The sequence below is a fragment of the Actinia tenebrosa genome, unplaced genomic scaffold (genome assembly GCF_029948245.1).
Source record: "Actinia tenebrosa isolate PJP-AT-01 unplaced genomic scaffold, QUT_ActTen_1.0 PGA_scaffold0__85_contigs__length_37466705, whole genome shotgun sequence".
NCBI classification, from domain to species: domain Eukaryota; kingdom Metazoa; phylum Cnidaria; class Anthozoa; order Actiniaria; family Actiniidae; genus Actinia; species Actinia tenebrosa.
The window spans coordinates 17194030-17217746 of NW_028292569.1; the positions used below are offsets into that span (position 1 = coordinate 17194030).

The following is a 23717-nucleotide window of genomic DNA, read 5'->3' on the forward strand; positions in this document are numbered from 1 at the left end:
GCCTGCTGTTTCCTTTTTCAAGTACGTTAAAGTGATGCCACATTATAGTCCATTAAAGCCCTGATTGACAACATAAAAGACCTTGAATAAGAAGAGAAAAAAAAACTACTTTCGTCCAAACAGGACACTCGATGACGGTAAGTGGAAAGAGTGCTGACTCCTGATATTTCTTTAGACTTTCCATCAATTTAAAATGTCTTTGAGCTGCTTGTTAGCTGATATTCTTCTTAATACTGCATGAACATAGTCAAGATGAGAGTTCTATTTGGATTGCTCGTTTACTTCCTCTTTTGTGGGACCTTACAAGGTTTGATAAATCTTCTGTTATTAAAAGTGTTGCTTTTTATAGACTATTTGTATGTAGCAAGCTAGAAAAGGTACCGAGTCGTTTGTGTTTACAGTTTTGAAAAAAAATGAACAACTATTCTAATGTTAGAATCTTAACAACATTTTTGGGGTTTCTATTTGCCATGGACAAAGATCTAGAATGTTTCATTATTGGTCCCGAAAGTACAGTTAAGAATCTGCCTTAAATCTTTCAGCGTTAACTAAAATTTATTTCTATGGAAAAATAACAAGCTTTTCATTTTTTAGGGGTACAGGATTATGAAATAACTTATCCCGAACGTCTACACAGCACGCGTCATCGAAGAGATCTTTCAACCGCTGTCGATGTAAGTAATAGCTGACCTTTCCACTTTTTTTTTTTTTTTTTTTTTGACGGAGATATTATGCAAGTGTCCGCAGGTGAAGAGATGTTTACGTAAATGGTTATTGCAATAAAATCTGTATCCTTATACAGGTGTTATTTCACGCTTGTTAGTGTAACTCTGGTCACCAACTACACGTGGCGACCCGACTATCTCAGTCGTGTTAACTCAGCAGTTCTCCTTGTTATATGGTAAAAACTAACCTCTAACCTTTTAGGTTGCTTGGCTAATTTATTTTGATTTGTTACTTTTCTAATCACGTCCAGCAATTTTGGCCTTTAATTCCAGTGAACAGCTGAACGAACACTGGAGCTTTCTCACGTGGTAGCCATCATGGTTTGGACAAAGGGATTTCTCCCATGGCCTGAGTTCAATTGAAATAGCAATTAAGGTTACTGTCAACCTTCGAATGTACTCCAACCTTTTAATGTGCCGATTGATTTAGTGTAGAAATCGTGTCGATACAAAACTTTTGAACTCAATTTCTTTTAAGTAAGAGTACCCAGTTTTGAGATCGAACTTGCTACATTCGTCAAAGATAAAGTTAAGGCGTTGAAAAACGTGGATTATCGCTAACGTTTTCTTTGATTTATAAAGCTGCCGATACACGCTGCAATTTTTTCTCGCGCTGGCAACGCAATTTCACATTTTTGTTGCAGCGAAAAATTGCAACGTCTACCATATCAAAAAGGTAAAAACCAGTAAAAATCACTATTAAATCCTGATTGGCTAGTCTGAATAGGATTATTGCATTGCGAGTAAAAATGGGTGATAGACTCTGCAATTTTCAGTTTTCGCTGTTTTTAAGCGTGCAATTCCGAAAATGTTGCAGAGAAAAGTTCAAACTTTTCGATTTTCTGCAACAATTTTTGCGTTGCCGTGAAAGTCGCGGGGCATGATACACGCTGAAATTGTGTCTCGCGCTGGCAATGCAACGGAAAAATCGAGATTGCATTGCCAGCGGGAGAAAAAAATGCAGCCTCTATCGGCAGCTAAAGCTTTAAAGTTATGTGCAGTTTATTAACATGTCATTACTGTAACGAGTTGCGGATAAAATTTTTTTAGCGGAGACTAAAGTATTTTGAGTATCCTGTGAAGGTTGCGGACAGTAAGCTTAACATAACGACGTGTGATCTAGGTTCTTATTTGCCAATTATTATCAATTGCAATTGTTTTTAGGTTGGACATGAGCATTCTGTTCAATTTGCAATTAAAGCTTTTAATAACAAATGGATTCTTGATGCAAATATTAACGAGTAAGTATTGAGCATTAAGTGACAAAACAAGCCTTATATGTTACTGACTATCATCATATTATTTTTCTATCATAAGGAACTTTACCTTTAAACGGATATTTTCAAATTAATTTTCAAAAAGTTTCTGCAAAACAAAAAACAAACAACAACAAAAATCCCTTTCATAATTTTATACTAATTTTCAACTTAAACTTTTTTTAATTTCAATTTTTGCTTAAAATGATTACATTAAATGTATTTGTTATTTTGTGCTTCTTCCCTCAGACGAGTTACACCACAAACGGTGCTTCTGCGTCAGTTTGATGCTGATAATTCTGAGATCATTACTCAGGTTTGTCTTACCAATGCAGAAATGTAACCAATCAAAATGGAATAAATACGTTAAGTAACATATTGAAATTAAAACATTTTACATTTTTGGTGGCAGAGGGTGGGTGTAGCATTGCTCGAGTATCTTAACGTGTTTGTTCCACTATCTAGTGGAGTTCTTTTCTCAAGGAAATAACTTAGTTCAATGATTTGTATTTTAATCTGCTTTAAGGAATCACTAGATAATTGTTACTACCAAGGCTCTATTAAAGGTATTCCCCAATCTATTGTGGCATTAACTACTTGTAATGGCTTGAGGTAAGTGGAATTAAAATCAAACAAGAAACACGAAGATAGTTTGTTATGGGAGACAAGGCTGCTAATAGGGTTTTTCCTTTCAGTGGAGTGATTGACGATGGAGTTGAAACGTACCACATAGAGCCCCATGCAAACTACGAGGTAAAGTACATTTTTCGTGCTATACAGCTATCCTAACCACTCACACACACACACCCACATAAATAGTGGGGGACAAAACGTAAAGAAAGAAGGAAGGAGGAAAGTAGTGACTTCTAAAGAGAAAGATACAGAGACTTTCCAACAAAAATCTTGATACACCATTTAGTTTTGTTAATTTGTGATACAGGACACAGGAGCACACAAAATATATCCAGCAAAAAGAAGAAAAGAATATGGCGTTCCCGAAGAACCAGGTGAGATTATAGAGCGAGTTTAAATGCCATATTTTATTAAATAAACGCATCGCAAGCCAAGAGAACTATTGCTTCTATTCTAGTATTACAGTTGATATAAACATAATTTTAAAATCGTCATTAATAATTCATGAAGAAATCATGACCATGAAGGAGGTTTTATATCTGATACAGTATAGATTCGTCTTCATTTGCATAAACTTTAACTTGGATTTTCTCTATCAAACTTGGTTCATTTCGTAAAAGAATACGTTACAATATGAGAACATACATCATGAGTTTTTTAATTGTTTAACAAACTCAGCTGCGCCTCGTGTTTTATACCCGACAATCATGTTTTCTTTAGATTTCTACAACAAAGCAATGTACGGAAATGGTGAATCCCTTGTCACAAAACCGATTTCAAGGGTAAGGATTACTGAACTATTAATCAATATTTTCTTCTCGTGTATATGTAATGCGTCGCTTACTAAGGAGGACCCTATCGTATCCTACACTAGCTACCACCTGTCCTGTCTGTCCATGCTCTGCATTTACTTACTATGTCTTACACTGTCTTGCCTTGCTATGCCCTAGTCTACGCTATCCATGACTACACCTTCCTAGGCTAACCCTGTCCTACCACAACTGCTGAAAATCACTTGAACTTGGCGATAAAAACAATAAATTGATCAAGTTATGTCTTTCAGTTACGTCGCAATGTGGCCAATGTAGAAGACCAGTACAAACCATACCTAACGACAAACGAGACTCGATACAACGAGATCTTTTTTCTTGTGGATGACGGCATTGTAAGTGGGATATTACTTGATGTTGGTACGATAGGATTTCAAATTTATCTCAGTATGCGTAAGATTTAGAATTCTCCAAATTTAAACATACTGGAACTTCATATGACCTATAAATAATAGAAATCTTAATATATTTTGTTTTAAATCATCAGTACCAGAGGTTTGGGAATAGTACTAAAACAGTGGTAGAAAGAGTTGTTACTCTGTGCAATGTTTTGGATGCGGTGAGTTGTATCAGTCTGAAGAAGTATTGTGTTTGAATAATAAGAGAAAAGTACTCCGAGCTTTGCAAGGACCCGAGCAATGCTCAGATTACTGACTCTTAGTTCCTTCTCTCGGAATCTCTTTTCATGATCAACTTATATTATCAGTGATCACTTGATCAGGACACTATTTTTAGATAGTTAAACTATGCTGTACATTAACTTCCGAAGTGTGCCTTGGATGGGAAGAACTAGTAGTCTTTTAAGAAATACTTCTTATTTGTTTCTCCGTTTAGATTTACCAAAGGATAAACATTCGCATTGTCATGTCTGCCATTGAGATATGGACAAATGGACCTCGTTTTCCTCGCAACGTAGGAGATCTTAAGCTATTTGGTGAATACTTACACAAAGAAGTTAAAGGGAAAATCACCTATGATAATGCCCATTTTATGAGCCATATTGCTTGGCCTGGTGCAGCTGGTGTTGCTTATGTTGGGACAATGTGTGAGCCAGCATCTTTAGCTGTGAACACTGTAAGTTGTTTTTCTTATTGGATATAATTTTGTGCGCGTATCTTAAATGATGTAGCCAAAAATCCGAAATTTACAACAATAAAATATCCAAAATGATTTTTAAAAGGCTTCATGTCCTGAAAGACAGTATATTTATGTTTAAAAAAGCGTATAAAGAAACAGTTGAAAACGATTTTGGACGCCAGCGCTTGAACCTGCGCGCGCGCCACAATTAATCCACATTTTGTTCATGAATAGCCAGCCAATCATAGCACATGTTGTATCGTGGCTATGCTCTAAAAGGTATTTAAAGAGCATTAAGAGGCAGTCTCTGTAAAAGCGGCCCACTGCATTTCGGGTCAGAAAATAGTTTTCCCTCAAACTTTTACCATAGAAAGGTAATTACTAGTAAGTAATGAAAATGACTTTATTTTCTCGAAATTCATCAAAATGATTTTTTTACAGCGCATAAATCCTGGACCACCGTTATCACTAAATTTACATTTATTATCAATTGAAAATTGCCCATATTCAAGTCGTCACTGCTCGCAAAATATAAAACGCTGGAACAAACTATTATTTTTCCTGACTTTTACATTCATTCTAGTGTCAAGAATAAGCAAAATTTTGAATGTTAAGCAAAAGGGGAAAAAGGAGAAAAATAAGTATTCATACCCATTTGACGGCTTTTTGAAATCAAGACAAACCATCCTTCACTAAAAAGCTTTTTTCTCCCAAGTCCGGAACGGATTACTTAAGTCTTTTACTTCAATCTACTGACCGAAGGTTGATAAAAGTGGATTCATAAAAACATTTTGCGCTTTTTATGTATCTTCGTCACAGCAACCTCGGACTTTTTCGTGTTTTTACCAAAATGTCTCATGAAATATGCAAATTAAGTACTGAAATAAACTATAACTAACCATTATTACTTGCTTGAATTTTACTATATCCGGTGTTAACACACTAAATATTATCTTATTTTCCATTTTAAACTACTTTGAAGTAAAATCGTCTCCAAAAAATACGCTATGATGCGTTTGACGCGGTATATGAACTGTTTTGAAGTTTATGCAAATTACTTATTGATAATGTAAACTAATTTTTCTAAAATATAGTTTCCAAAACTGTATTTCTCTTCTTTTATTGTCTTGAAATAACCTAAAAACTTGTCAAAAAGCATCTATTTTAATATATCTGATCTTCTTGAACGGCCCAAACTAAGGAAAATAGTCAAAATACAATTTATCAACCACGACGGAATGAACAACTTAGTTCAAAACAAGTGATTAAATACGAATTAAGTCCAAGATTTTAGGTTAATTTGGTAAAAATGTCGGTATTCAATTAATTTAGATATGTCCAAGCGAACGTTTAGACAGGGTAAAAATTTCTCGGTGTAATCGCGCCTTAAAGACGACTCGCCTCCACTGTCCCTTCCTACCCCTCCCCTCAAAGCGCTGCTACGCAGACTATCTAAATGTCACTTACTCCGACGATTTATAAGGACTCAGCGTCCGAAATGTTTCGAAAAGTTTCACAAAGCTTTTTACGGTGAATCAATTTATCCACGAGTTCCGACTGTTTTATTCAGAAACATCGAACGCAGTCCAAACTAGTATTCTACTAGTCATCACCACTCGTTTATCTAAACGTTCGCTTGGACATATCGAAATTTTAATTGAATGCCGACTTTAGGTATTAGAGCTCTTGTAGCCTGGTATACCTTGTTGTGTTGAATAGAGGCAAGCCTTAGTGGGTCACCAAAAATTTCCAAGGCTAGCCTGTTTTGAAGTTTATGCAAATTGAGTGTTGATACAGTTTGAAATACAGTTTTGGAAACTATATTTTAGAAAAATTAGTTTACATTATCAATAAGTAATTTGCATAAACTTCAAAACAGTTCATATACCGCGTCAAACGCATCATAGCGTATTTTTTGGAGACGATTTTACTTCAAAGTAGTTTAAAATGGAAAATAAGATAATATTTAGTGTGTTAACACCGGATATAGTAAAATTCAAGCAAGTAATAATGGTTAGTTATAGTTTATTTCAGTACTTAATTTGCATATTTCATGAGACATTTTGGTAAAAACACGAAAAAGTCCGAGGTTGCTGTGACGAAGATACATAAAAAGCGCAAAATGTTTTTATGAATCCACTTTTATCAACCTTCGGTCAGTAGATTGAAGTAAAAGACTTAAGTAATCCGTTCCGGACTTGGGAGAAAAAAGCTTTTTAGTGAAGGATGGTTTGTCTTGATTTCAAAAAGCCGTCAAATGGGTATGAATACTTATTTTTCTCCTTTTTCCCCTTTTGCTTAACATTCAAAATTTTGCTTATTCTTGACACTAGAATGAATGTAAAAGTCAGGAAAAATAATAGTTTGTTCCAGCGTTTTATATTTTGCGAGCAGTGACGACTTGAATATGGGCAATTTTCAATTGATAATAAATGTAAATTTAGTGATAACGGTGGTCCAGGATTTATGCGCTGTAAAAAAATCATTTTGATGAATTTCGAGAAAATAAAGTCATTTTCATTACTTACTAGTAATTACCTTTCTATGGTAAAAGTTTGAGGGAAAACTATTTTCTGACCCGAAATGCAGTGGGCCGCTTTTACAGAGACTGCCTCTTAACACTTTACTCATAGTTTACATAAAGGTTATTTAAAATTTGTTTTCTTATAATAGCCAGTAATTTAGTAATACTAATTACAACAAATGCATCCGAATGCCTTTTAAAACGACGTTACAGCCATTAACATACTTTATAACCTGAAAACGCTTGCAACATTATATTCAATATTTTACAATTTTTAAATTTTCAAATAGCTAAAACTATTCCTTATATGTAGAATTAATCCTATGGCCTTACCTATGGCCTTACCTATGGCCTTACCTATGGCCTTACCTATGGCCTTACCTATGGCCTTACCTATGGCCTTACCTATGGCCTTACCTTACCTAAGTCTCAATTATTCTAGTGCATCAAACTGTTTTTTCTTCTTCTTATTTTAGTGGAAGTATGCGTGGGGTAGTCATATTGGACCATACGTAGTGGTTGCTCACGAAATGGGACACAATTTTAATTTCCCACATGCTTACACCGGTAACTAACTTAATACTGGAAACTGTTGAAAACAATATATGTTTCAGTTTCCGTTGCTTTTTTTCCATCTGTTTGAATTTGTACTCTTTTCAAAAACTGCTGAATCTCTTTCTTTCAATTAGATGAATGCAAGTGTCTTTCTCCGAAGGGATGCGTAATGCAATTGTACCCAAGGTAAGTTTTTGCTGCTTATCTAATTTATTTTTTAATGTGTTTATTAGATAACATAGTTTAGAAATATGAAAACGTGTTCTTAATATATTGTGACGCATCACATGATAGCAATGTCTCTGTTATTATATTCTCATATTTTGAATAAAAGAAATTAAAGTATTTAAAATTGTGGTGAATATGGTCCATATGTCCCATAAATTCGCACACATGACAAATTGAAATATTGTTCTGGAAACATTTGGAAATATATAGTTGCATACTGAAAAACGCACTTGTTAAACAGCTCCCCAAATGCAAGTTAATGTGTTATCAGTAACTTGTAAAATATTTAAAAAACTCATTAATAATTCATGAAGGAAACACAATAGAAATCATGACCATGAAGGAGGTTTTGTAATCTGATAAAACACTCCTACTCCTTTATTAAACTGTACTAATCATATGGTGTGTCTGTTAACGTATGACATAAGTCAAGTATGAAGGTCATATCTCATTTGCTTTACATATAGAAAGTAGTTTAACTTTTTAGTGATACTTTCTTATATTTATAGTCAAAACGTTTACAAGGCTAGCATGTTAAACTATAAAATTCTAATAATCGTGAAAAACATCTGGCAGCGCAGTTGCACAAGCTTTAAAGGAACACGTGAAATTTTCCCAATTGTAAAATTTTGGCCAAAGTAAACATTAATTTGAGAAACAACAACAATAGCAGCAGCAACAACAACAACAACAACAGCAGCAGCAGCAGGTTTTTATACCTTTCTAAATCGTAATTTTTTTCTTCGTTTTTTTTTTCTTTTCTGTTCTTTCTTTATATTACAGTCCTCGAGTTCTTGGATTTACGGAGTGCAGCTTGAATGGCTTGAAGAAAATTAACGACCGTTGCCTTTATAACGTGCCTACAAAGGTAAAATAATTAAATAAATAAAAGCTAGCTAAGAGACTTTATAATCGCCTTGCAATGGCGAGGTCTTTATCAAGACAAAGCTAACAGGTAGGATAGGGCGACTCATGCTTGCAAAAGACTTCTAGAGAAGGAAAATGAAATACTTTAACTTTTTAATTTGATTTTTTAAATTCATTTTAAATTTCTGCTTTTTAAAAAGGCTATCAATTCCAAATGTGGCAATGGGATTCGAGAAGGAAACGAAGAATGCGACTGTGGAACACCCGAGGTAACTGATAAGCCAAGAATAGCAATTCGCATTTGTATCACTGATCCAGGTGTAGTACGAGAAAATATAGTTGCCATTAGGTGTCTTTGTTTTGTTTCATGGAAAGTTTCAACTTAGACTAAGTTTTGGACGTTTTCATTTCTATTGTTAGATGTGTAAAGCAAAGGACCCTTGCTGCATGCCACATGACTGTCGTCTAAAGCCTGGAGCACTTTGCAGTGATCTACATCACTCCTGTTGTAAAGACTGCTTAGTAAGAATATTTTTTTGTTAAAAATATTTTGAATAGAAATTAAAGCATGAGTATCCTGCTCGAAGAGTAAGATTTAGTTCCATTAGCATGCCCTGCCGATGTACTTTTAATAAGGAGGAATATTTGTTATAATTTTGAGGGTTTGTAAAAAAAGAGCTGTTGTTGTCATTAGCAATTCTGAAAGGGTTTCTTATTGCTGCAAAGCTGCCTTGATAAAAAAAATAAAGTCGTTGTTTTCTGTGTTTTCATTACTGCAAAAAGATTTCGAACGAAAACTGAGATACCTGAACTTCAGGAAAAGAGCCGTTGAAACTACTCTTTTTGTATGTATGATTTTAGTTCAAGAGACAAGGAACACTTTGCAGACCAGTAAAGACAGATTGTGATGTACCAGAATTTTGCCCTGGAGATTCTAGAGATGTGAGTACTGTACTAATCTTGAAAGTGTTGCATGGAAGACACACAAACCATATCCATTTATTAAATAAAAAGAAGCTATTCAGTTATTTTTGAAGTGCAACCACATGCCTCAAAATCCATCGAAATATAAATAACAATGAAACAGCCTCCATGTTGGTTGATCGATAAAACGAGAAGCTAATGAGGAATGCTTGGTTATCGTCGATCAACATGGCGGCTATGGGGTAGCATGCACCCTAAGAATAAGCAAACAATCTAAATAAATTTGATTTTTGTCAAACCCCACAACCAGCACTAGCTTCAATATAAACACTATTTTCTAAAGCTTTTATGAATCTTATAATGGATTTGGAGTGCGACCATTAAATGGACTCTTTTGTTCTAGTGTCCAGCTGACATATCCTTACAAGATGGAACCCCATGCAACAGAACAAATAAGGTAAACTAACATCATCTAATGAATGTATAGAATTTGAATGTCTGCCATTTCCGAATGTTTGTTGACCGAAGCGTTAAAAATTTATTTTTTCAGGTTATTAAATAAAGACATGCACGTTTCAGTTTCAGGGTGTAAATTTGCAAGAAATCGGATCCTTCAACTTTATATTTATTATATTTTTAACCCTTTCCTGCACTGTACCACAGCTCCAGGCAACGTCTTTATTCATGTCAGCAACTGAAATTGGGCGTTTAATTTCGTTTCAGTTGCTTCCAGGCAACACCAACTGGTACAGTGTTGTAGCAAGTGAACTATCTCCTCACATAGAAGCACGTCATGTTCGAATCAATCCTCAGTATTGGCATAAATGGATTTGCATGCGTGCAGAACTATATGGCTGTTCTGCTGACGAAGGTATGAACGAAATAAATAACCAAAAGTTATTTGCGCAGCTCATAATAGTTTTTTAGTTTGTGATTTATATGCCAATGTAAATGTTTTGCTTCAGCTAATGCAGCCATCCCTACAAATCTCAAACCGTTCTACAAATATTGTACCGTGCTTTGAAATAATAAATGCATTTTTAAATTTTTTTTTAGTTTATGATTCATATGCGCCATTGTAAATATTTTGCTTCAGCTAATGCAGCCATTCCTACACCTCTAAAACCCTACAACAACTACTGTATCGTGCCTCAAGATCAAAAATGCATCCCAGAAGAAAACACAAAAGTGATCTTCAAATACGGATATGAATGTAAGGAAGAGTATATGAAATTCAGACTAGATACAAACGGAATACTGTGGCATCATTGCAGTGGGAGAAGAGTTTGTCCTGAAAACGGGAACACGCAGAATGGCGCGAGGTTGGTCATTAGTAGTTCGTGTAAAGACGAAGATTCCAAGTTTGTCCGAACACCAAGTAAGCGATGAAAGATATGAAATTCCGAAAAACATTAGTAGCGGGTTGTGATTCGAGGATGGATAGTAAAAATAGATATTTAGATATTCCTTATTGACTTAATAGAATGGTCATGATTTTTCTTATTGAGTGAAGGAGGGCAACAACCGTTTTTAAATCGTTTACTGCAATTCCGCAAGCCCCCCTCCCACTCCCCAATTAAAACCTTATTTTCCCTGACAATAGTTTGTGGATTTATTTCTCAACATTGAAAACAGAGAGGTCGCTCAAGCATGTGGGAAGTGGAAAGTGCATCCACCCAATAGGAGCCTGGCCGGCTGATGGTCGACATCTTGGACTTTGGGCTGGGTGTGGACTACAGCGACTTGAGATTTGGTTTATTAAACCAGGTAGTTTTCCATGTCTCGTACAATGGTGATACAAGCCACCTTTAAATTTTGAGCTGTACATTCTCGGCTCTGTATCTCTTTGGAACTAAATGCTTTAATCCGCTGTGTGAATCAAATTGAATCTTAAAGTTGCTTCTCCATTAAAATAATAACACCAAACTTTACATAAAAAGTATGTAAGCCGGATACTGTTGATTAACCGAGAAAACCCCCCCTGCTATTAAAACTCACTAAATTAAAAATACAATTTTAGCAAAAAAATATATTTAAAAAACATCAGGAAAGATTAATATATGTAAACCCCTACTCAAAGAAATTGTAAGACTGTAAGTTTTTTTCCTTTTTGTAAATCTAGACTGCATTTATCCATTGTGTATGCAGAATTTGAAAATCACAAACGAGCAGATCACAGCATCGTCATCGCGGCACTCGGAGCGTCCTTATCATGGTCGTTTGCACCTGGCTAGCTTCTGGTGTGCTGCACAGCAAAAGAAATCAGAGTACTTACAGATTAACTTTAACAAGGTAAGATAGCGCCTTTTACTGTAAAAAAAAAAGAAAGAAAGAAAGAAAGAAAGAAAGAAAGAAAGAAATAGAAAAACAACTTTATTTTATCGATCAATGCCCTGATCTAAGTAAAATTACGACTAACTAACGGATGCGCGCCAAATGGAATTTGTCGTGTTAATGAGGCTTTGCGAGGGATGAAAAGCGGAGAGCCCGGAGAACTGGAAAGGTATATATCTAACAAATTCTAGAGGCTTGCAGCCTACAAACGAGTAAAAAACGTTATTTCTGAGTATCTGAATCGATGGATATGTAAACGTTTACGGGAAGAGTGGCAAATTTTGTTTTGTTTATTTTATCCAGACAATGAGGATATCCAAAGTTGCCATACAAGGACGAGGAAACTGGTACAACTGGGTTACGGGCTACTTTGTATACTATAGTCAAGATGGACAGCGTTGGACTGGGTACAGTGAAAGTGGAGATAGTGCACACTCGAACGTAAGCAACATAACACTGGTTGCTTACGATCCGTAAAGCATTTCAAATTGGCTCATTTGTATCACATTTGCATGAGGGTATCTAAGTTGTGTTATTTTTTATAGTCTTACTGCTTTACTGGTAAGTGCGCAGAGACGAGAAATACCCAGTGCAGAGACCTTTGGGGACCTAGTAAGTAATGAACAATTGATCTGCACTCTTTTGTATCGATGTTTTTCATTCCATTATTATAATACAAATACTAACAATGTGCAACATTTTGCAAAATTTGAAACACTTAAACTTCCAGCTATCATCTGATCACTTATTCAATATTGAAAACTATAAGTTTACATATAAACATTCTTTATACATTTTTGATACCATCAGAAAGTGAAAGTGCGAATCATGCCTGCTATGAGAAGCTGAACACAGAAGCAAAGGGATACGGAACGTGTGATGCCACGACCAATTCATCCTGCTCAGCTGCGTACGTGCAATCTAATAAGTTAATCTAATATCTAATAGTTCCTTGACTGGAGACTTCTCTGCACAAGCTTAGCCTGTCAGACGAGCTAAAGTCAGCTATAATGTAAATTATGTGCAGGTTGAACAATACCATTGTGTTGAAATCCCACGGACTTTTAATGGTATCTGTGAATAGCTGGCTTATAAACGAGGCTAAGCATGTGCAAAAGGAATATGCATCGAATGCGAATTAATTTGGTGTATTTTCATTTGTCCATTGATTTTGATTAGGCACGGAAACTCAAGCCAGGAAACTTTTCTTTATTCCTTCCTTTAGTGATGCTGTTTGTGGTCAAATTCAATGCTCGACAAAAAATGCAAGGCCTGGGGTGGATTATGGTAAAAGTTACAAGCAAATTACACTTAATGATGCAAGTGCTTCTCGATGCAGGTAAATAGAACAGACTTTTAATAATTCAGTGCAAAGAAATATAACCTTCATCAACATATCAAAACACCATATCACCACCATCACCAACTAATATCAGAATCATTGTCATCAAGGCATTATCCGTACGATCATCATCATCATCATGGATATTCACCACTATTTTTATGACCATGCATCAATAGTCCCTTTCACGGTTCCCTGCGCCACCTTGGCCTTTGCATCGAAGCGAGACGAACGTTGAGCTTGCAATGATAGAGACCTTTTTTAACACCTTGGACAATTATTCACAGGTCTCTATCATTGCAAGCTCAACGTTCGTCTCGCTTCGATGCAAAGGCCAAGATGGCGCAGGGAACCGTGAAGGGGACTATTTAATGGTTCACAAAGAGTTTCTATCTTAGGCACACAAAGAGCAAGCGAATAACTCGTTAACATCATTGTCGCAAGATAATTTTATTTCTATAGGGTGACTTATTAGTTATGAAATGAATCATAAGATACATATCAGATATCTATCAATTAATTAATCCATCCACTTTACTTAGCGCCGCGGTACTCAAAACGTCCGATATGGTTGGTCAAGGAATGGTGAAGGATGGAACAAAATGTGGCGACCAAAAGGTAAAGCCTTTGTAAAATAAACATGAATATGAAATATTTTGATTACTCACGTATTCCCAATGATATGAAGAATCTTGTATCGAATCTTAGATGTGCATGAATTCTAAATGCAAGTCGTTCCGAGAGCTAAACATCACCAACTGTCCATCAGCAAACGGCCTCGAGTGTAACGGGAGAGGGGTAAGTGACTAAGGGGGATTAACGAAGAGGGTGTGTTGATGAGATATAGACCCCTTGCACGTAGTCCCGAGAGGAATTGTTCTGGGGGACAAAACAATGATTTTTTTTTGCATAAGAAAAGACGGCCTATTGTTTTGTCCCCCAGAACAATTCCTCTCAAGACTCAGTGCAAGAGGTCTATATCCCATGCTGGATGGTCTGCAGGTCGAAAGATTTTGGCCCAAAACTTAAGTGAATTACTAAAACTGAGTACCTAACGAATGTACGTCAACGAGATTTAATATATTTTAGAATTCAAAAATAACCAGCCAATCTTAATCTTAGTCCAGCGTCTAAACTAATCTCAATCTATTATACCAAAATACTGGCACTGAAATTAAAGATACATTTAAATTTCTGCATCGAGAGAGGTATACATAAATTTGCTATTAAGCATTTGTTTTCTGGAATCATATTTGTGCGCTACAGAAAGGATTATATAACGCTCCACCCACACTGTCGATCGATTAATATGCATATTTACATCTTACCTTTTTATCCCTAGAGGTGTACAAGTCTTGGCACTTGTCATTGTCACTCTGGATATGATCCTGAAACCGCGTGTGAAAAAGGTAGCGAAGTTAGATTAAATATAACAAATTTAAGTTAGCTGATATATATTCTATTAGAATTTGAAGTGAGCAAGTTAGAAAGAGGCTGGTCCAGACCTGCCTCCTATAATACTTATAATCCTTATAATCACATCTACCTATAATCACACTGCACAAATGGTGCCATATCCTTACTTTTTAAACTATTCCGCTTTTGGAACAATCGCTACTCTAATCCATGCCATATCAAAGCTAACGTTGATGGTGCCTTGATGGCAACCAGTTATCTATGCAACCTTATTAATTCATCATTATTAACTTTTTCTGCATTGTTTAGTCTTTCAACCGATTGATGGAGGCTTCACCCCATGGACTAACTGGTCTATATGTGACAAGGGCTGTGATACGGGCAAACAGAGTCGCCATCGATTCTGCACCAATCCTGCTCCAAAGCACGGCGGCAAGGATTGCCAAGGCATGAAGCAACAGGAGCAGCAGTGTAACGAGGTTCCTTGCCCAAGTAAGTGAAAAAATAACTGGGATATGATCCATGTTTACCCCAACAAGGCTGACTCAGTAAATCTCATCCAGGTTCACAACAATAAGGTTCAGACTCATTTGATTGACATGGTATGACTTGAAATGATATATCGTGTGGTGTAGTGATGTGATATGCTGTGACAATAAGGTGTGATTTGGTGTTGTGTTGAGATGTGTTGTGTTGTGTTGATAAATCAATCATTCTTTCACTTTTAGAGGCCCATTCATGCCGTCATCTTCAGACGCAAGCAATCTCTAACAACTTAGATCTTCCGGATGCAATTTACACGATCTATCCCCATGGGCTTTCCAGTAAACCTATCTTAGCCTATTGTGACATGTCACGTGACGGAGGTGGTTGGACGCTATTGGTCACCAGCCGAACCAATACCTGGACTGATCAAAATATCATACTCAGAAACGTAATGTCACCTTCTCTATCTCAAGACTACTCGATACTCAAGTATGCTGATGATATCAAAAATAACATCAATGTCGTTGGAACTACTTTTGAATATCGACTAGAAGCTCAAACACGAGGTGAGCGTATAAAATGCATACCTTACATCCATGAAAAACTTTCTTAGAAATTGCACAAATTAGTAAGTTGAGTAGACCTTAGTGGACCGGGGACCTGCAAAGCTTTGTAATCATTTGTACAATAATGCTAGTTAAACTTTTCACGGATATATGGTATGCACTCGCTATTTAACTGATGATAAAATACAATAGTAGCAGATATTAGAGCTACACTCTATTGCCTTCAAACAATTGCTACCTTTGTTTCATTTTCTATACTTTTCATGGAATTGAACTAAGCCTAATGTCTCGAACCGAAACAATTATTTAAAGAGAACCGTGTAACTCAAATATCTGCCACTTACTGAACATAATCGATAAACCACAGGCAACCCGCGTAATATAAACATTTAGAAATCTCTCATAAAAATAACATGAAATGTTATTTCAAATGACTGGAAAAAGTTCAGGTTTATTAGTATTAATCTATATTAATTCAAAGTTATTTTACTGTGTATATTTCGTAGCAGTCAATCGCTTTGGTTTTTAGCTATTTTTCAAATTGTCCAAACGTATCAAAATCTAAGTTAGTCTGAACTATGCTTCATGAATTTGCCATCAGAATTACTTTAAAAAATAACACTGAGAAGTAATAAAATGTATCTAATCCATCTTACGTATGATTCAGCATTGTAGCAGCTGTCATAGACCAATTCTTTGGCTTGTTTGGTGAACTGGAATCCTTTTTGACTTCAGTCTTCAACATGGCGAACGAGAGATTAGCTTTCTCGAATACAAAGGGTCCCTTGAGACCGAAACGGTTATGAAATAAAAAGAATGCATTACTTAGCCAAAAGCATTTCAATGTGAGAAAACTTGGTACTTCTTTGTGGCGGGTATCCTGTGGCGTGCATCGAGGTTATTAATAAATATTTATTTCAAAATAATTGCAGATAATGCTTTAAAAAAATTAAAATATATACCTGGATTTTCATCCAGAATAAACAAGTTATTTATCAAGGGCTCTTACTCGTACAATCACCAGTCTTATTAATTAATGTTATAAATATTAAATAATTTACGTTTTAATTCAATTAATTAAGTTTTATTACATTATTGAATAATGAATTTTTTTATATATTATGTTATATTTCTTATATATTTGCTTATCTTTTTTTATATACATTATATATATATATATATATATTTATTTATATCTATTAATTTATAATTTTTTTCTTTTCTTTTTCTCTTTGAGGGCCACTAGTTTATCAGTGCCTTGCGTATCTGTTATGTGTCTTACCCTCTTGAAATAAAATTGTTGTTATTATTATTATTATTATTATTATTATGCTAGTACTAATAATACTCCTAATTTAGAACACACAATATTTATCCAGGGCGTTTCTCACATACTTTGATCACCCTAACATTTTCTTTTATATTAGATGGTCCTTTCACGGCGGTACGTAACCGTCCACCCTATGATTAAATAGTAGCCTGCGTGGCGGCTCTAGGGGATTGGGGAAGAGGGAAAAGTGAAGGATGGAGGGGGAGGGAGAACTCTGATTGGTTGAGTAATTTGATATGTCGAAGTGGGCGATACACGAAAACCAGGAGATGAGTGCAGGCTCTCCTTTCTCCCTTCGGCCTCTCCCTCCCCATTCTTTTTTCCCTCTTCCCCAATCTCCTAGAGCCGCCAACCGTTTTCTCAAGGTTGCGTGCGCATCTAAATGTAAGGAACTTGACGAGCCACGATACCAGAACAGGAGCTTTATAATGAGAATTATCATACATTTCTATGAGATGTTTCGATAAGAAATCAGAAAAAATAGATTATTCTCCTCTTTAAATATAAAACTGGCTTCTCAATTTTACTGAATTTGCGTTTTTCAGTTTTGTGGCCCGTCAAGTTGGATACGCACGCAACACAACACTTTATAATAAAAGTCAATCTCGTACCCATAGCCTTCGTTTCTTCTGGCCTGCGGCGAAGAACTAGGGCTCTGGCATAATCCATATTTTGGCGCATGCGCAATTTTCGGAAAGTGAGATATAAACGGTCAAAATAAGCAAAGTAAAAATTAAATCGAACTCAAAATCAAATTAAAAATTATAGCACGAATTAGAAATTGGGGAAAAAATATTTTTAGTTTTTGGCAAGTATTTGAACGCATGCGCTGTTATACCGGAAGTCCAAGAAATCCTGGTCTCAAAAAATGGATTATGCCAGAGCCCTCGTTCTTCAACGCAGGCCAGAAGAAACTCAGGCTCTGGGTACGAGATTGAATAAAAGTTTAACAGTTATGGACCATAAATGTAGTACGTAGTGGTCGAACGCGCGAGTGTGAAATCCTGACGAACAGCAGGAATACTGAATATTTTATATATTATTCACAAGTAATAAGAACTTATTCAAAAGGACACGAATAAAAAGATAAATAAAAGATTGATTATCATGCTAGATGGTTATTCTCTTCTTCCAGGTCGTTGGGGTGGAATATGGCAGGCAGATCGATCTTACACATTTACAGCGACTACAAATGCTCAAACTAACGTCAAGCTCATTAAAAAATTTGATGACTGGGATTATGCAGACAATGGGATAGAAAAACGAATGCCTTGGATCAAACGAATACCTCGAATTAAGTTTGGAATGCTAACCACATCCGGGGATCCTTTCTTAAACTATTGGGGTACCATTGCAGGTAAATAATGACGCAAGTTAACGTCAAGTATTGCATAGACATATGTACCGTTTCAGAGAGCTAGACTTGGCATGTTAATTAGCCATTTATTAATGATGACACTAAAAATGGAAGTTAAAAAAAAGCTAGCCAAAGCGTGAGCAATGAACCGACCCTCTCTTGTATCAATTGATGCTTATTATACATGTAAACAACAAGCCAATAAGAAGAAATTTAATGACTGGCTCTCATATGAAAGAAACTCTGAGATTTTATTTTTAACTTTGAGTTAAAAATACTTTTATACTAATTATTTCTAATAGAAATTATAATAGACAGACTAATCGGTGCATTAACGGGCCCTTTTAACGTCTTTTTTTGTGTTCTTATGTTTGTTTGTCTCGCAATCATTCTTTAAACAGAAAGGGTAGACTTTCGCAAAGTCCTTTGTTTCCATAATAGTTCACGCGCGCAGCCCAACCAGTCAACCTCTCGCAACACCAACGCGCTCATTTTTCAATTGCTACTCGTGACGCTATGAGTCTCAGAAAGAAAGGTCGGCTTTGAGCAAGACTAGATGAGAAATGGTTATCATATAAGGGTATATATCAATAATTAAACAGTTGTATGACCACTCATTCCACACTTTTCTATCACCCGACATCTAGCACCATATAAACGTTCCCATCCCGCACCGTGGATTGATGGGCACTTGAAAGAAAGAAACCCAGGTGTCATCTGGTACTGGATGCGTGAAGGCCCTTGGCAGGTTCAACAATAATGCACGGAAGCGCAAAAAATTCAAGGTAAGAAATAATGAATAATTACGAATATTCATCCTGCAATTTGATTGGCGCTGTATTTTGCGATATATTTATTTTTGCGCTGTATTTTACGTACGTGCCGAAAAAACGCGCTGCCCCTTTTTATAAAAATTACATGCACAATATAATAGCAAACGTGGTATAATACCATTTACACTCATACATATTAATCCTCAAGTGAAAAAGAAAAGCATATGAAAATTTGCTCCCTTTAACTTCTGTGTTTCCTTCTGTTTTTATTCCTGTAGTTCCTCCATGTCATGTAGAAGGCTTTTCTGGTCCCTGCTAGAGAATATGGAATAACGTCAACAAGGAAGCAAATATACGTAAACAATGACTTATGTTTGGTTGCAATAAACAGGTGTTGGGAAAAATTACCTGGCTGATTGTCTTCATCTGTTAAACAGTTCGTTTTTGCAAACTATATAGAAAATTTAGTCCATCTGTCATTTTCTCGAGACTATCAATACATATGTTAACGTATCTAACTGAGACTTTCAGGTAACTAAAAAGAAGTATTAACAATGGGAATTCAGCAAAGGAATTGAGAAATCGCTTACACTCTTTACATATCAATTTTTAGTTTCAAGCCTTTACATATAGACGTGACATTTAAAAAAAAAAAAAAAAATTTCAATGGTAACGTATTCCTTTTTGTTTTGTTACGTTTTCTTTCCCTTTTTGTTCTTATGAAAACACACTTGGGTATATCCAATAGTGTCCTATAAACTTAGAGATTCTTCTTTTGTACCTATTTCTATGCCGTTTAATTTCTGGATGATAGAATGAACCGCAGCTCTCTTATGTAATTTTCGGTGTCTCGAGTACGAGAAAAATGGACTTTGACAGTTGATATATAACAATACGATATATACCAATTTCGTCGTTCGTGACAAAAACTGAGTTTTTGGGAAATTAAGTACACTGGCATCTGACCATAGCAGGTTCACTGTTATATAACTTACGTTACGCAACGACAGGCGACTGTGACGACCTTTGCTTTGATGATCAGGTAAATATCATCTTATTACTGAACAGATACAGACAAAACTGTTAGATACATATCAAGGATATATTTATTTATATACACACAAACAGTTATAACCGAATGAACAAAAAATAATGACGAAAAACAAACAAACAAACAACAGTAATCGTAATAATAATAACGAATGTGACACGTAATTTGAAGATAATAATGTTGTTAATCGTCAAGAGCATGTCGGGAAGACTGATGCTGGTGATGGTAATTTAACCATCTCAAATCTTTCGGTCCTTGTTTCCGCTTTGTAGTCGCTATATTTAGGTGAAAGAAGATATCATTTTCCTCAACCGAGACCTTTGACACGTTTGAACAGTAATATTGACATCTAAATTAAGATTTTTGCAGCCGGTGGCAGTTGGATAGGCCCGTACAGTTCTCTCTTTCGTAGTTTTTTATAACCCGGAAATAGGCATATGAACGCTTCTGAATATCGAAACGAAACTAAGCTACTGAGACACTATGAGTGTAAAGAAATTGGTTCCTTTAGACATCTCGTATGAGCCTAGTATCGAGTATGTAGAGATGCTTGGAGAAGGTTCATATGGTGAGGTTTGGTCTGCCATCTGGAATGGAAGATCAGTAGCCGCCAAGCGAATCCTTGAAAAGTATTTCAAAAGAGATTACGGACAGGAAATAAGGGACCACTATGTTGGTGAACTCAAGAAAGAATGGGAAATTTTACGAGATTTGGTCCACCCGAACATTGTACGCATGCATGAAGTACTGTTCCCACTAAACAAATCACCGGTTATTATCATGGAACTCCTGCACTGTGATCTTCTTCATTACATTGAGAAGTCCACAAGTACTCCTAAAGTAAGTCCAAGTAAAGGGTTGTCAATTGCTCTTGGAGTTGCTGAAGGGTTGGAATATCTACATGGACGAAATCCCCCCGTGGTACATCGAGATCTTGCTACTAAGAACATTCTGCTAACAGTGGATGGTCAACCAAAGATTGCAGATCTGGGGGTTGCTAAAGTATTTACTGCTGGCAAGGATGATTTTGCTACAGCAAAGCCAGGTACTCCCTTGTATGCTGCGCCTGAAACTTACCCAACGCAGACTAAGTGGTTTGGCACAATGGCAAAATATGGAGTTAAAGTCGACATTTTCTCTTTTGGTGTTGTATTGTTGGTCATTATTATTGGTCACGAGCCTGTTGTATTTCCTGTGTCTCCTATAAAGGGTAAGCACGGCTTTGTTTCATTTTATTTATTAATTCCTTCTCTGCTATTCTTTAAATGTGAGTAAAAACAATGAATTAAAAGTACTAAAAGCTGGCCATCATAAGTAGAAAGTGCGACACTAAATCCTATAATACAAGTGAAAGAAGACTAGAGACTGGAAAGTTCATACAAAGACTGCTATTGATGTGAAAATAGTTTATGCAAATTATTCAGTTAATATAACTCTCCACTTCCCTGTAGTTGAGTGGCTGTGGTTGACTGCAGATGACCACCATTGACATCGATTAATTCAAATTCTCAGACCAATACAGTATAATATAAACTACTAATTAGAGTATATTATACATTGCTAAGGTAGCTCTGAGTACTATTGGAAAAAGGGGTTAGTTTCTAACCTATTAAAAGGGGTTAGAGTGCAAGCACTACATTTGTGAAACAACAGTATATATGCAATTAGATCTAGCAATATATAAGTATTTTATCTCTAATATTTTCCAAGTATATCAATTCATATCTTATTTATTAGTATTAGATTACATGCAAGCAGTGCTATCGTGAAAATTTATCCTAGGTACAGTTTTCCAATAAATACACACTGGTTTGAAGCAGATCTATTCGATATGAAAGTGAAAGTCCACCTCAACTTTGTACTCTCTGAAATGTATTTTACATGAAGTAGAAATGTGTTCCTCCGATATCATCTTCCTTCTAATAAGAATGATAATCAAAAAAAAAAAAAAAAAAAAAAAAAAACAGGTTACGCAAAGCATTGTCAATCCTCTTAACACTGATTTTAATTGATTTGTAGATGGTTATAAAATTCCTGAAGTAAAGAGGAGAGAAAATGACATTCAAGCGATGGGAGAACATGAACTTAAAGGACTGGTGCTAGATTGCCTTAAAGACAAAAGTTCCTCCAGACCACATGCAAGCACATTAGTAACAGAACTGAAAAGGATAAGAAATGATAACGAAGTAAAGCGTTGTAGCAGTGTTCTCTCACAACCGAAAAACACTACTGTAAATTTGTCCAGAACAGATTCTTTTGTCCCCTTTGAGAAAATTCCATCTCAACCCCACTATCATTATAAGTTTAAAGTCTTATTTCTAGGCAACAGCAACACCGGGAAAACCTGCTTACATGAGCTGCTAAAAAATCCAGCATATGATATAACTAACACAGTCTTGACAATAGGAATTAGTCCCATAAGGCAATGGTTTCAATACGACTCGAGCTACGTCAGGATGGAAGTGACCGACACTGCAGGGCAGGAACGTCATTTTTCCCTACCCCCTAGTTATGTACGAGACGTGGATGGCGTGTTTCTGGTTTATGATGTATCCAAGAAATATACATTTGAAAATATTCGATTTTGGATTGATATGATCGATAGATATAAATCTAAAGATAAAGAAAAAGTACAGATACTCCTTGTGGGTAACAAAGTAGACTTGAGACAAAACGTGAAGCCAGAAGACTTAGTTCCTGAAGAAAGAGCTTTAGAATATGCCGGAAACATCCAGTGTCCTTATGTAGAAACAAGCGCCAAAGACATTGACAGTGTAATGGCAATGTACAAGAAGATGGTTGAAGCTCTCATTAGTACAGTCAGCCCAGAAGATATCGCATTTGAAGAGCGAGAGGCAGGAAGCATGATAAGACTACCGTCACCTCCCAACAAAAGCAGAACATGGAAAAACTATATATGTCCCTTCTGCAAAAGTTCTTAGGTTGACATTATCGATCACCAAATACATCAAGGGTTTGTAATTAATGCTGATGGAAGTGAAGATGGCGAAGGAATGTGTTACAAGTTGGGTAAATTTAGTCACGGGTAGCACAAACGCTACGTTGAAGCACGCGACGAGTTGTTTTTATTTTAGCACTAACTGTTAAAAAAAGATAATCAAAGCCTATTCTATACACAAATTCTCTGATAATTTTCAACTTAATAGCTCAATATCGAATGTAACACGAATGAACAAGAAAATCAACCTATCGAAGGCGTTCAATTAATATGGACTGAAAGAACATAAAGGTCAAGCGGCATCCAACAGTACTTTTTAAATTACAAGTTTATTTTATTAATAGGAAGTGAGTTTACACCTTATAATAAATTTAAAAAAATACTTAACAAAATTACTTGATTCTGATTGGACAAGGGGATTACAATAAATCCCAAATTTAAAAGTTTAAAAGTTTTGAAGGCAAATTATATTATGCGTGTCAGT

The 23717-nt window shown here is 35.8% G+C and overlaps 2 protein-coding genes across 2 annotated transcripts; both read left to right on the forward strand.

Moving 5' to 3' along the window:
- The first annotated feature begins 126 nt into the window (after positions 1 to 126).
- LOC116306186 (uncharacterized) lies at positions 127 to 19630 on the forward strand. Its single transcript, XM_031716240.1, has 35 exons — positions 127 to 137; positions 248 to 307; positions 595 to 674; positions 1890 to 1966; positions 2231 to 2297; positions 2508 to 2593; positions 2677 to 2734; positions 2922 to 2988; positions 3335 to 3396; positions 3678 to 3779; positions 3932 to 4003; positions 4279 to 4518; positions 7522 to 7612; positions 7735 to 7786; positions 8612 to 8696; positions 8896 to 8964; positions 9116 to 9217; positions 9557 to 9637; positions 10023 to 10076; positions 10343 to 10490; positions 10716 to 10997; positions 11255 to 11386; positions 11742 to 11911; positions 12257 to 12394; positions 12499 to 12565; positions 12764 to 12863; positions 13179 to 13292; positions 13838 to 13913; positions 14004 to 14093; positions 14638 to 14704; positions 15021 to 15203; positions 15440 to 15763; positions 18229 to 18450; positions 19098 to 19235; positions 19502 to 19630. The coding sequence occupies exons 2-34, from the start codon at positions 253 to 255 to the stop codon at positions 19208 to 19210; spliced, it is 3726 nt and encodes a 1241-aa protein (XP_031572100.1). The 5' UTR covers positions 127 to 137; positions 248 to 252; the 3' UTR covers positions 19211 to 19235; positions 19502 to 19630.
- An 831-nt stretch (positions 19631 to 20461) lies between these two features.
- Positions 20462 to 23684, forward strand: LOC116306187 (uncharacterized). The gene is made up of 2 exons (XM_031716241.2): positions 20462 to 21484; positions 22294 to 23684. Exons 1-2 carry the CDS (start codon positions 20758 to 20760, stop codon positions 23214 to 23216), a joined length of 1650 nt encoding a protein of 549 aa, XP_031572101.1. The 5' UTR covers positions 20462 to 20757; the 3' UTR covers positions 23217 to 23684.
- The last annotated feature ends 33 nt before the right edge of the window (positions 23685 to 23717 follow it).